The sequence below is a fragment of the Macaca nemestrina genome, chromosome 8 (genome assembly GCF_043159975.1).
Source record: "Macaca nemestrina isolate mMacNem1 chromosome 8, mMacNem.hap1, whole genome shotgun sequence".
Classification (NCBI taxonomy): Eukaryota; Metazoa; Chordata; class Mammalia; order Primates; family Cercopithecidae; genus Macaca; species Macaca nemestrina.
The window spans coordinates 55,394,192-55,408,981 of NC_092132.1; the positions used below are offsets into that span (position 1 = coordinate 55,394,192).

The 14,790-nt window shown below is 35.0% G+C and overlaps 1 protein-coding gene across 2 annotated transcripts in view; it reads left to right on the forward strand.

The window, feature by feature from the left end:
* Positions 1–14,790, forward strand: part of LOC105497284 (nibrin) — a 62,426-nt gene that overhangs the window by 34,521 nt on the left and 13,115 nt on the right. For both annotated transcript variants that reach the window (XR_011606384.1, XM_011768293.2), the window contains exons 12-15: positions 2,597–2,668; positions 4,173–4,325; positions 7,088–7,201; positions 13,311–13,360. Coding sequence is in view for 1 of the 2 variants with exons in the window: in XM_011768293.2 (XP_011766595.2) it covers positions 2,597–2,668; positions 4,173–4,325; positions 7,088–7,201; positions 13,311–13,360 (389 nt within the window). In the remaining variant the exon portion in view is untranslated. The remainder of the gene's footprint in view (positions 1–2,596; positions 2,669–4,172; positions 4,326–7,087; positions 7,202–13,310; positions 13,361–14,790) is intronic.

Here is a 14,790-nt window from a genome sequence, read left to right on the forward strand (position 1 = left end):
GATTTTATCAGCATGTGATTGAAAGTATTTGGGAAAGAAAATGCATCTGTACATGTACAAACTTTTTAAAAATTATTATTTCCTACCTAACAACTATTTACATAGCACTTACATTGTATTAGGTATTATAAGTATTCTAGAGATGATTTAAAGTATATGAGAGGATGTGCCTATGTTATATGCAAAATTTATGCTATTTTTTATCAGGGACTTGAGCATCCATGGATTTTGGTGTCCATGGGAAGTCATGGAACCAATTCCCCAGGGATACCATGGGATTGACTGCTACAGGTTAAATCACTGTATTCTAGCACTATAATATTTTTAGTAAGAATCTGTAATAGGTACAAAAGTGTTTGTGTTTTCAATGTAAGGTTATTTTTAAAAACTGTTTATTTTGAGATAATTGTTCACATGCAGTGAACCCTTTACCTAATTTCCCCTGATTGTTACAGCTTGCATAACTATAGCACAGTATCACAACCAGGAAATTGACATTGATAAAATCCATCAACCTTACTCAATGTGGGTTTGTTTTAAATTATTTTATTTTTGTTATTTTAAGAATTTGTCTGAAAGTCCTTGTTAATCTCATGGATTAAAGGAATTGGTGCTTAATTTTTTTAGCTGCAGAAGTGACTGTCAAGAGAAAAATACTTCTTAATCCTTTAATTTAATTTTTTTGCAACTTTTTGAAGGCAAAAATTGTGATACTTCTCTTTGGTGTTGGAATCCTTAGCTATATTTCAGAAAGGCACTTTCCAAAAGATGTTGATGGTAGAACTGTCATTTCTGTTTTTGGATCTAAATTTAGATTATAGCATGTCTGTAAGATTTCCTATCAGCTGAAATGGAAAATTATTAGCTTAATATTCCTGCTAGGATTTTATCCTTATATGAATGATAGCTATGCATAGATAGCTGTGTCTTGGCCTTACTTTCAGTTTCACAGTCTCCATAAAATGCAAAACTGACTCAAGATCCTTAACATTCTTCTTAACAGCATCCCCTGTATCTATAGTATATTTCTCTTCACTTCATTCCACCCTCCTATCTCAAGTTAAGCATTTTTATTTAGCGTTTTTTCAATACTCATTAGTAAATTCTTAAAACTATAGCATTTTCCAGTATCCTGTAGTAATAGCTACCACTTATTGGATACCTTTATTATATTTACAGCAAACCTACAATGCAGTAGTTAAACACACCTATTGAACACGTGTGGAAACTGACAGTGGGAGTTATTAAGTAACTTGCCAAGGTCACATAGCTAGGTTTGACAACTGGGACTTAAACACAGATCTGCCATGCTCTTTTGACTGTTCTTTTGTCAGCTTTCACTGTGTAATTCACTGAGTTATTCCATGATTGTAGGCATTGGGCATCTACCATGAAAGGCAGTTTGAGAAGAGAAGTTTGATAGGCATTGAGGTAGAATCCCCAAGACTTGGTGATTTGCTTATATGGGAAATAAATAGATAGGAAAGGATAAAAGATAATTTCCAAGCTTATAGTCTGAGTATCTAGGTAGGTTTTATGATTCTCTGAGTTGGAAAATCAAAACTTCAGGAGGAAGAGCAACTTTGAGAGAGTAGGGCAGGATGGGGAAAAGGTGCGTAAAGGGAGTTTGTATTCATGTATAAAGGGAGTGAAATGTTCTGATTGTGTTAACAACTTTCTGTAAATTTTATGTGAAAGTACTCAGCCTAAGTAAAATGGCACGTGATAGGCCTGGAACATACATTTAATCCTATTGATTAAAATATCCTCTTTACTCTGTAGGCAAGCACAAAGTACATTTGTTTTTCTGCCCTTTCCAACTTCCTTTTTAAAACTTTCATGACTTACTGCTGTATTACTGAAAATGTGATGTAAAATGTTAGGTCCCCCACTTTGCATCCAAGAGAATTGTATCTCAAGTTAAGCATTTTTCATTACCCATTTATGTAATATTGTTTCGTCCAGAACATGATCCAGACATGTTAATGTGAAAGGTACTGTGACTATATGCAAGGCAGTCCACTTTTATTCCAGACAAATATCTTAAACAGTTAAAGTACCTGTTTCTTCTTTAAGTGTGATTTAAGACACTATTGTAAACTTGAATTCTTTTAAAATGTTTCTTTTTTGATTATAAAAGTAATACACGATCATACAGACATGTATAAAATAAAACAAACTGACAGTTTGTTGATAATCCTACCATCTACAGACAACCATGGTTAATATTTTAGTATTTTCTCTTTACATTTTATTTTGTAGACTATTAGTGAAATTTTGTAGTCGTTTTTAATTTACTTATAATCATTTTCCCATACTGTTAAATATTCTCTAAGCATGTGATTTATGTGGCTTTAGATTGCTTCCAATTCTTTGCCCTGATACTACAGTATCTCTTTCAACATATATTTTCATCTCATAATTTCTTTTGGAAAGCAGTTGAAAGCCAAATGCCTGGTTATACATAACATGAATATCTCTTAAGTTTTTAGAAAGGAACCATTTAACACTTCATCTTATTCAAAAGGTCAAGAAGTGATATAAAGGTACAATTTTATAACTCCTATGAACAGTATTTTTTATTTTATTTCTTTAGCAAGAAAATGAAATTGGGAAGAAACGTGAACTCAAGGAAGGATCACTATGGTCAACTAAAGAAGAAATATCTGTGAGAAACGTTTTATTAATTTTTTACAGATTTGGCTTACAGAGACTGTCATCTCATCAGTTTTTGTCATTTTACATTCTTTGGATTATTTCTCTTTCTTAATTTTGGCATACTTCATGATTGTGCCTGGAAATGGATCGATCATATTATTATTTCTTTCATTTATTTATTTATGTTTATTTATTTTGAGATAGAATTTTGCTCTTGTTGCCCAGGCTAGAGTGCAAAGGTGTTATCTCAGCTAACTGCAACCTCTACCTCCCGGGTTCAAGCTATTCTACTTCAGCCTCCCAAGTAGCTAGGACTGCAGGCATGTGCTACCAGGCCCGGCTTATTTTGTACTTTTAGTAGAAATGGGGTTTCTCCATGTTGGTCAGGCTGGTCTCGAACTCCCGACCTCAGGTGATCCACCTGCCTTGGCCTCTCAAAGTGCTGAGATTACAGGCGTGAACCACCGTGCCCGGCCTGGATCGATTATATTATAACCATGATGCAGTGAAGAGTATAGAGAGAAGCCAGGGTATAATTAATTCCCTGCCTTCTACTCCTTAGATATGTGGCCTTGAACAAGTCATTTTCACATTTAAGAACCTCAAATACTCTATAAAATGAGGTTGATGCTTTTCTAGCAGGATTTATATCAGATAGAGTGATGGGTGGGAAATATTTCTAAAAGTGTAGGCTGTTCTTAATAATGTGCTGTTTACATTCTGTCACTATCAGATGAACCTTTTCTTCTGACTTTCCCCATTTTTTTTTCCTTTTTGACTGCTTTTATCTTAGACCTATTAGCAACTTGCATATTAATTACATAGTTACAGCAGTTAAAAGAACTAAGATGTCAGCCTTAAGCAGCTGTAACAATGTTGATGTGTAACTGACTAGTTAATAGTAAATGACAGGAAGCCAAGAATCTCATCCAGCAATTGAAGGATAACAGGAAGGACTTTTCAGGCGAATTTAACAGTCATTAATCTTGAATTAAAAATGGCTTGTCAGTTAATGAGATAGTATGTCCAGAATTAATGATTGACTTTTTTGAGATATTAAGAGTAATAAAAAATACAAACTATTGACAATCCCAAAAGTTTAAGAAAAGTAGATGAGGATCTGTAGAACAGGGTATTTTATAATCTCAGTGTACAATTTTAATGAAAAGCAGACAATGCTGAGATTTTATGTCAATAAAATATATATCTGGAGGTAAATTATTTACTGAGATGATATTTATTAGAATAACTACTAGGTTAAAAATACTTCACAGTTTTTAGCCTTCTATCACAGATGAGTATAAATGTTTCCAAAGTTAGAGAGCATTTGAGTAATTTTCTGATTTTGGATTAGATATGATTTGATTCCAAATACAAATTCAGGTATGAGAAATAAAACATTTTTACTAATTTTTTCAGGTATTTGAACTTTTTTCTATAGATTCCCAAATGACAAGTGACTTTTCCTTGTTATTGCTTCTCTTTCTTACCTATCCATCTTAACCCCATCTAAGAACAATGACAAACTTCAGGATGATAGTGAGATGCTTCCAAGAAAGTTGTTATTGACTGAATTTAGATCACTGGTGATTGAAAACTCTACTTCCAGAAATCCATCTGGCATAAATGATTATGGTCAACTTAACAATTTCAAGAAATTCAAAAAGGTAGGTATTTCAACTGTATCACAACAGGTCAGTGTTTGAAATGTTTTTAGAGATACCAATGATGCTAAACGAAAATAAAAGCAGTTTATGTTGAAAACTGATATTATTTCTTCTGCTTAAAATGCTTGAAAAAATTCTTCTAGGAAGGACATGAACTTACAGTTAATGAATATATTGGACACCTAGAATGAAATAGATTTCATCAAGATTGAATTCTTTACAAGTTGCTGTTTACCTGGTTTTCTCTACCGTAAGCAGAAAGTTTTTGTTGATAATCACAGGATCTTCTCTGTTAGTCTAATATTGGTCTACAACTACCCTAAGAGGGTTCTTTAGCTCAGGACTTTATGAAGATTAAAATGTATTTAAAATAACTGAACATATTTAATAATTCAAACTATAGTCTATATTTACGTATAAAACACAATATAAATATGTATGCTGAGTATGATCATCAGACCTGAGTTTCTGCTCATTAAGGAACTGATACTTATTTTTTCGGTAATGGTTAAAAAAAGACTTCTATCCAGTAGGTATTCTTTTGTTGTCTTACATTTGCTTCTTGCTCCAGACCTACTTCTGACTGCTAACCTTTACTTATCCATTTGATCAGAGTACAGTAATTATTCAAAAGTAATTTTTGTGGAAAACTGCTTTCCTCTGTAACATGATCTTGTCATGACTCTGAGGTAGTAGAGGTTTTTCTCTCTACTGTGAGCATTTACTATTAACATTTCACAGTTAAATTAGTTCTACCTACTATAATAGTATCTAAAGGGTTCTGAACTCCATTCGATGGGAAGAATCTCTTCTACTTAGAGCAGAAAATGGAAATATCTTCCAGTTAAATGGCACCACGATAGCTTTTTGTTTAATACCCACTTTTTCTCACCCTGTATCTGAGGTTCATGAATAGCACAAAGGCATTTTTACTACATGGTTACTTCATGTTTAATATTGTGTTACAAGATCTCATAAAATTCAAAATACTTTTTTTATAGTTTTACAAAGAAACAGCAGTAATGTTTACTATTGGCACAGAGTGGTGTATTAACAATTGAAGAAGTATGAAGTGATATAAATTTCTGGAAAGTGGTTTGGAAATACTTAAAATGCTTAAAAATACTGCTATCCTTAACCAAGTAATCTGTTCTGAAACTATAGAAGAAATCCAATTCAAAATTTTTACAGGAGGATGTTTAACTGGATTGATATTAATACAGGAATTTGTCTGAGTTTTTTGTATCTCCGAGTCATGCTGGGCCTGGTAGCTCACACTTGTAATGCCAGCACTTTGGGAGGCCAAGGCAGGTGGATGACTTGAGCCCAGGAGTTTGAGACCAGCCTGGGCAATATGGTGAAACCCTCTCTCTACAAAAAAATATAAAAATTAGCTAGGTGTGGTGACGTCTGCCTGTAGTCCCAGGTACTCAGGAGGCTGAAGTCGGAGGATCGTTTGAGCCCAAGAGGCAGAGGTTGCAGTGAGCCAAGATTACACCACTGTGCTGGGCCAGGTATCAGAGCCCCAGCACTGGGAAGTGGTCAACTCATGGGTTGGTAAAAAGAATTTACCGACAACAGTATAGATTTGAAAAAGGAAAGTTTATTAGAAAGGAAGAACACTGCAGAAGAATACAGAGCAGCGCCTCAGCGAGAGGACTGAGCACACCATGGCGGATTGTCCTTAGGAGCATTTATGGACCTTAAGGTGGGAGTTTGGGATTGTTGTAAAATGAGTTTCAGCATGGCATTCCAGAGATGTGTAAAAATTTTAGTTACTTATAAAAGTTGAAAGAGGCCTGGAATCAGAAGCTGACTTTAGATACTGGGGAAGTTTGATTACTTCTAAATTCCCCACATAAGGAGTTTTGCCTCCGGTTAGCTTGTTTGATGGTCACCAGTTGGTCTTTGCTCCCTTCTAAATTGCTCAGAGAAGTTTTGTCTCTGGGGCCTTTTCAATGGTCACCAGGTGATTTTCTCTCTCCTCAGACTGCACTCTCCAGCCTAGATGACAGAGTGAGACCCTGTCTCAAACAACCCTCCCAATCAATGATATGGTGCTTTTTAAACTTTTAAAATACTGCTTAGGGGTGAAAAGAAATTTAAAATTCTCTTTCTACTTCATATGTTGGAATTTTAAAAGCATGTTACAAATATTAAGGAACTGTTACTATTAACAATGGTATTAACTAATAAGTATTAACAATGATCTTGATAGGCATTTTCACATGGAATTTGCGTTTCTTAAAGCACCTCTTTACTTGTAAACAATTAAAATATCAATTGAAAGTGTAAATTGTTGGCATCCCCAACATCTCCTGCTATGACTCAGTGAACTGGAAAGTTTTGAAAAAGATTTAAATTTTCATCAATATTAGAAAGAGCTTAAGCTTTGAAGTCGTTAGAACAAAATACAGTGGTGCTGTAAATTTTAGTGTTTGTGTTCATCTCGAGTTGCTTTAATTGTTAAATGATAAGGTAAGGCCATTTTAAAATAAAAACTGGAAATTAAAAGTGTTAACTTATTTTTAATACATAAATCCCATGACATGTCCAGATCTGTATATAGTAATAACTATAAAAGATAAGGGCGAAAACAGATGGGTTTAGAACAGAGTTATTGCTCTCTAACTTTTATTTGTAGAATATAAACGTCTTTGGCACATATGCGTGATTTACCATCTTTGCTTTTTAATCTTTTTTTTAAAATGGTCATCTTTGTTGTTAATATGTTTTATCGTACTACTTTTATTATTCAATAGGTCACATATCCTGGAGCAGGAAAACTTCCACACATCATTGGAGGATCAGATCTAATACCTCATCATGCTCGAAAGAATACAGAACTAGAAGAGTGGCTAAGGCAGGAAATGGAGGTTAGTAGGAAGTGAGGCCCAGAAACTTGTTTAAATTGCACTTTGGTCCCTTATGGTGGCCTTCAAGCAAATTCTTCTTAAAACCAAATTAAAATAAGTGACATAAAGTCATTCATTCAGGAAAATTCCTGAGTTACACAGCATTAATCTATACCCTTCTGTAATGCTGCTTTAAAGGAATACTAAATTTACTTTTGTTTAAAAAAAAAAAAAAGCGAGACCTAAGAAATTCAGTTCACATCCTAATGAAAAGGGGGAGATAAAAGCCACAAAAATTTAAGGAAAACTAAAAGAATGTGGAGGATATTACAAATATATCACTTAAATAGTATGTCAAGGGACTGGCCTTTTTAAATTGGAGATTCTGTTTTAACAATTCTGAAAATTTCTCGTTCGTTTTCTTGAATATTAGTTACCTTTTTGCTGTTTTCCTCGTTATCTCCTTCTGGAATTCGAATTTAATGTCAGTTAAATTTTCTTTTCCATTTGCCTTTCCTGTGTGTTTCATGTCTTTGTTTCTCTGGGTTATATTTTTGGCAACTGCTGCAGATCATCTTCCAATTTACTACTTCTGTCTTCAACTCTAGTTGGCATTGCATCCATTCATTCATTTTCTCATTACTGGAAGTCTGTTTTATTTCTTTCTAAATCTTCTTGTTCCTTGCTCTTTTTCAAGCTTCTCCTTTTATATTCTTTGCCTAATGATACCATTACTAAAATGTTTGATCTGTTTTCTGCTCTTACAGTACCTTGTTTTCAAGTTTGTGCTTTGTGATTTTTGAATATGAACCGATTGTTTTCTTTGGAACTCAATCTGTGAAGTTTTCTTGAGCCTTAAGTTCGGGTTTATTTCCCCTAGAAAAGGTATGTTTTTTATCTTCCAGTCGTCTTCTACCAATATGAGACCACTTTAAATTAAAATATCTTCTTGTGATTCTTTGAATCACCCGGACAGTTAGTATGTATTAATATTTGGACCAGAAGCCTGAGTGAATGAAGGCCAGCTTATCATTAGAAACTTCAAATGAGATTTTTATTTCTTTCCTTCACTAAGTGCCAGAAAAGATGGGCAAGTTTCTTTGCTAGCTCCTTCTGTGTTGTAAGGTTTATTTCTCTTTCTTCCTTTAGTGCTGGGTCTTTTATTAAAGTCACCATCTTGGGTTTTCTTTCGTATCACTCATACCCCATATAGACATTAAAGCAGAGTTCAGGTTTTTCATGACTTGCAGATACTCACAGGGCAACGCAAAAGCTGACTGTGGTCCTTGCTAATCTCTCAGCGTTCCTTGTTTTGCTTTATAGTTGGTGTAGTGTAATTTGCTTTTTAAAATGCTTTTCTATCAGTTATTTTTAAAAAGGGTTATTTAGGAAAGTCACTCATGAAGTAGAGTTGTTAAGGTCATTCAGGATGCTTATTTTTAAAAAATGAAAGAATGGAAATCACATCCTTTTTCCTTTCCTTTTTTAAAGAATAAATTGGCTTTATTATTTTATAACATGTGCATTCCACAGAACTATGGTAGTACACAAAGAATGAAGATGTGAAAACCTAAAGCCCAGAAATTACCTGTTTAAACAGTTAAGTGAACAACATTCCAGATATCTCTTCATTGAGGAGTACTGAGAGGCAGGGACAGACTGGGAAGGAAGGGAGACATTGATAGGAAGAAGTTAAAATGAAGGCATTGCTGAATTTCTATAAATGTTTCTTCCCTCCAAGATATTTTGTGAGATCTGTCTAATATTAAGGAAGAAAACTATAAAAATCACTGTAAGTCGGATTTGGTAGTTGTTTTAAACTTCATATTTAATTTCACATATACAATTATTTGTTGGCTCCCTACAATGAAAAGTGAGGAGATTATTAGTACTTCCTCCCACCTAGCTTCCCTCACCTTATGCCAGTCCTATTTGTCCCCTTTTTAGGTGACTTGCATGACCACAGCCATCTTTCTTAAGCTTGAAAGCCAGTAACAGTCAGAATACATCTCAGTGTCGATCATTCTCCATTAGTTTTTCCTGACATATAGTATGCTGTTTTGATTTGCAGGTGTAATTCTCTTTCTCAGGCAACTTTTTTCTATTATATATTTAAAAATATTTTGTATTTGCTGGGCTCTCTACATTTAAGACATAACTATCGTTTTATTGGATTACCTTTGTCCTCCACATCTATTTTTTCTGCATTCACTGTGGTTTTCTTAGGCTCTTTCACTGTATCAAAAATTTACATTTCAGGTGTGTCTGTAATGTTTCTCACCAAGTATGTGACCTTACGCAAATTACTTAATGTCTCTGTTTCCATCTGTGCAGAATGAGAATAATAGTAGTACCTTTATTTCACAGACATATGAGGGAGGATTAAATCAGATACTACATATAAATCATTTATAACAGTGGAAAGTGTTAGAGTGTTAGCTATTTCTAATTTATTTAATTCTGAAAGGCTGTTACTATGGTTCTTTTACTTAGCATTTGTTCTTTTTTCATTTCATTGTTCTGTTAACATCTAATTTTTTGTCATTATTTCATTGCTTTCATATTTCTATTTTGCTTTTTATTCATAGATTATTATTTCCTGCAGATTAGGTTCTTTATCTGTTTTCTGCATGTTCTGTTCCAGTATCCCTTTCCTGTTTTTGTCTTCACTTGGGTAAAGGGAAATGTCTTATCCAGATACTCTGTTTGCTACATAAAGGATCATATGCCATCTTATGCAGGGATTGCATTCAGAAGCAAGTTTGTGAGACAGAAGTTGAGTATAATCAAAATTACTTATAACATTCTTAACTTGCCCATAAGAACAGAATTCAGCCAGACACGATGGTGTGGCTCATGACTATAACCCCAGCACTTTGGGAGCAGGAGGATCACTTGAACCTGGGAGTTCAAGACTAGCCTGCACAACATCTTGAGACCCTGTCTCTACAAAAAAAAATAAATAAATAAATGAAAATTAAACAAAAAAAACACAACAAATTAGCTGGGCATAGTAGTGCGTGTGCCTATAGTCCCAGCTACTCAGGAGGCTGAGGTGGGAAGATTGCTTGAGCCTAGAAGGTCAGTGTTGCAGTGATCCATGATTGGAGCCCCTGCACTTCAGCCTGGGTGACAGAGCAAGACCACGTCTCAAAAATAATAATAATAAATAAAATAAAAATTAAAGAACAGAATTCCCTCATGCCTCACTGTCAGCATGGCATCATGCTGAAACAGTCAATGGCACATGGCATGTCCCATCTAGTTTCTGTTGTCTGAAGACATTGAATCTGGGAGAGGAAGGGCTCAGCTGGAGCTGTGTGCAGCTTGGGCTAGCTGTCTCCTGGGATTTTAATTAAATGTCCTGTACCAGAGAGTGTGCCCTAGCTAAAAGAGAATAACCTAGCATTATTGGGTTGTTTACCTAATTTGTTAGATCCTTGGAGCCTATGTGTTTGGTCAGTGTCAGCCCCACTTCTTCACCTTCTATACCATTAGTCCCTTCCCAGCAACCTACTAGCAATTGTTTTCCCTGTTGACGCTACCTTTTCCCCAAATTTGGGGCATTAGTAAGAACCCTCAGGTTTGACCAGTTCTGTAGCGCTTTTAATGGATTGGGACAGTATTAGGAATCAGCTGCATCAGAATCATTTGGTTCTTTGCACAACTGCACTTTTTAAGTGTATGACGTGGTTTAAACTCTTTTCCTTCATTAATTAACACAGTCAAGTTTTGTTTGATTAATTTTAGATGGGGAAGAAGTTGAGAGAATGATGATACATCATACATCTGCTGACTGTTTTCTATTTTTTGCTTATTTCATTAGGAATTAGATGGACTGTGTTCTAGATGATTTCACCAAATCACTTCTCTTTTTGCTAGAGTCATTTTAGATGCTATTGGTAGGACTTACTCTATAACAGACTTGACTTTCTTTTGCTGCGTGGCTACTGTTTATTTATGTAAATGTTCTGTACTGCCATCTCATTTCCCTGTTGGGTGCAGCTCTTCTTTTTCTATATTCCCTTCCTATTTTTCTTTTTCATCCCTTCTTTCTCTGCCTCTGCTGCAGACCCACCAGTCTTAGTTTTCATAATCACTGCGTCAGTTCCTGAAGTTCCCTTGAATTCAGGATATTTTCATTGTGTACATCAAACAAAAATTATTTGAACTGTATCCAACCTGATTTGAATTTGAAAGACTATGAGTAGTAGTTATTGCAGACCTCTGAAAAATGCCAGTAATATGAGGCATTTCTGTTTCTTAATACTATTTTATATGTTTTTACTAAAATATATGTGAAAAAACTGCTTTCTCCTCACTGTTTTTTCTTTACTATGCTACAGCTTTAAAATTATTCCCCAGGAAACCTCTAAGAATATTTAGAAAAATGATACCAGTAGTTATTTTGACAACTGTTTTATTAAAACTATGTCTTCCCATTTATGTTCTGCTATCCCTATTAGAAAATCTGAAAAGATAAGATGTAATTTTGTTTCACTGTATGATAGAAAAATCAGTCTGTAAGATCGAATCCCTGCAAGTCACTCCTGTAGGCTTGCTCTAGAGATTCAGAAGCCCTGAGGCAGCCTGGTTAAGAGCTAGTGCTTTTAATAAGGTAGACCTGGTCAAATCCCAGCTATTCCATCTGAGTTCCCTTATCTTCTGCAGGTTACCTAACCTAAGTCTCTGTTACCTCATTGGTTAAAATTGAGATAATAGTATAATAGTAGTAATGAAGTTACATGAAAATGAAGTGAGATTATATATATATATATAGAGAGAGAGAGAGAGAGAGTTTATGGAAGCGTTCAAATGTAAGTTAGTAACAGTAAAAATAAACACAGTAAGTCCTTAACATTGTCAATAGGTTCTTGGAAACTGCAACTTTAAGCGAAATGACATAAACAGTATTATTTCTCATTAGTACAACAAAACAACATGATTCAAGGACCTGCTGTTTGTCATCTCACTTACAGTTGCAGTTTCCAAGAAACTATCGAAAACATTAAGTCAGGACTTACTCTATCTGTATTTAAGGAACTTGTGGTCTTTTAGAGAGGATAGGGTGCAAACATAAATAATTAAACAGAAGGTAGAAATTGATAAGCATCTTGGGAATTCTGTAGCTGAAGTTTTGGGAGAGTTCTTCATAGCAGGCATTGTTTTTGAAAGAAGGGGATCGGGAAGCCTTTGCTAAAGAGGCACTAAATAAGTATTGAATGAATGTACCTTTAAAGATGATTACATGTGGGAAGAGGGAAAAAAAGGAATTAACTTCCTTGGCAGAGGGAGAAACATGAACAAAAGCAGATAGAAGGTCACAGAATATTTATTAGGAGATGATTCTGGGGTTTTGTTTTGGTTTTGCTTTTTTCTTTTTTGTGTGATTCAGTTTTAACCGGCATACAGAGCCCACGAAGAGGAGGTTGAGAAGTGATTAGGAAAGTAAAATGGAACCAGGTTATGAAGAACCTTGCACATTTCAGCGGGTCACATGCAAGGGTTTGTGTTTTCCTTGGTAGGTGGGAGAAGTCACTGAAGGGTTTCAAATGGCATATGATAGGGACATAGCTGGACTTCAGGAAGATGCACTTAGCACAGGGATTTTTTGATTTTGACTCTGTAAGGTGCTGTAGTAGTTTACTGAGTTTGTATTTAAAAGGACTTTAGAGGAGAGGTAATTTAGCAGCAGCCTCTAAGCCCTGATTTGGGACCAAGAACACAGGAGCCCCTTTAACTGTGGAGCTGCTGTAGTTGAAGGTGGGGTAAATGTTGCCCTCTTAGTCTCATCAGTGGTCTGATCCCCAAGCACTGAAATCTCATTTAGTAAAAGGGTTTTGCTGGAAAGAGTGTTTAAAAACTCAGCAAGCTAGCAATATACATTGGTTGTCTTTGAGTGGAGATTGGTGGGAGAAAGCTGTTTAATTAGAGCTCTTTTGTAATAATACTAGCATGGAGTGAAAATATAGAAGATCCGTTAAATGAAATATTGCAGAGGCAAGAACTCATAGACTTGGTGACCTCCGATGTGGAAATCTCTAAGATGACAGTGACCTATCACTATAGCAATTCATTAACTATATATTCACCACTGAGCAAATGTTTGATATTATGTTAATTTTGACAGGTACAAAATCAACATGCAAAAGAAGAGTCTCTTGCTGATGATCTTTTTAGGTAAAGTTTGATTCAGCTTTCTCATGTACCTTTGAGAGATGTATATAAAATTTAGTTCTGTTCATAGAAATTAAGAATTTGTTTCTTGTGTCCTCATAGACAACTAGTCCCTTCACCTAACATAAGTGTTTATTTTTATTACTTAAGCACCTCTCGATTGGGTTAATTGAATATAGCATCGAGGTTTGGGGTTAAGTCGTAAGATACTTAAAATTTGTATGGGGGCATTCAGGCAAAAAGACGGTTCCTGAATTGTGTGAAACTGTTGTGTAAATTTGTGAGATTTTTCAGCTCTGAGTAGAATTATGATTGAGTTTTGAATTAAGACAAGTAAAATGCCAGACTATTTGTTTAGTTTTAATTGGCACATGCATAAAAACAAAAGGCTGGATTAGAGTTTCACAGCAGGTTTTTTATGGGAGGTTTTAGAGTTGTACTATGTGATTATAATTTAATTCTGATTTAATACATTTTCAGCATTCCTGCAGACCTAACAAACCTATTATAATAATTGCCTCTGAAATACTAATACAATACTGTAGAGGTAGATATCAGCTAGGGGAGAGGAATATTTTCCCAACTTAAAGACAAAACGAAGAAATACTTTTTGAGTCTGTTTTGCAGCAAATTAGATTGATTCTCTAATTTCATACTTGAGAGTATAAATTGCTGGTAAAAATGTTGACAAACAGGCTGGGTAATCCCAGCACTTTGGGAGGCGGAGGTGGGCAGATTACGAGGTCAGGAGTTCAAGACCAGCCTGGCCAACATGGAGAAACCCCGTCTCTACTAAAAGTACAAAAATTAGCCAGGCGTGGTGGCATGCACCTGTAATTCCAGCTACTCAGGAGGCTGAGGCAGGAGAATCGCTTGAACCCGGGAGGCGGAGGCTGCAGTGAGCTGCGACCATGACACTGCACTCCAGAGCCAGATTCCGTCTCAAAAAAAAAAAAAGGTTAACAAACAATACTGATTTGTCATTAGTCGAATGAGATAAGTTGTTCAGCCATATTTGTTTAACTGCTGTAGGAGAAAATGTTGTAAAGTGCTAATTACATTTAAGTAGATTATGCTCTTTTATACAGATGATATGCTTCCATTAAGGGGAGGAATGGGGATCTTTGAAGCCATAGAGAAAGAAGTATAAACATACCTTCATTTTTAAACTGTTTTCATTAATTATTTTAAAGCTTTACAGGATTTTTGTTATTGTTGATTTTTTTGTTTGGTTTTTACCATATTTTCATCAAAGCAACATCAAAGGGATAAATGAAAATAAAAATGTCAGTGATTAATATCTGATCCTAAGGACAAAATTGTCATTCCTATCCTATTTGCCAAAGTGTGACTACAGTTTGAAAGTCCTTTACCTTTAAAAGAAATACTATCCCTTATCTAAATATCATTTAACCCCATTTCTTTCTTTGCAG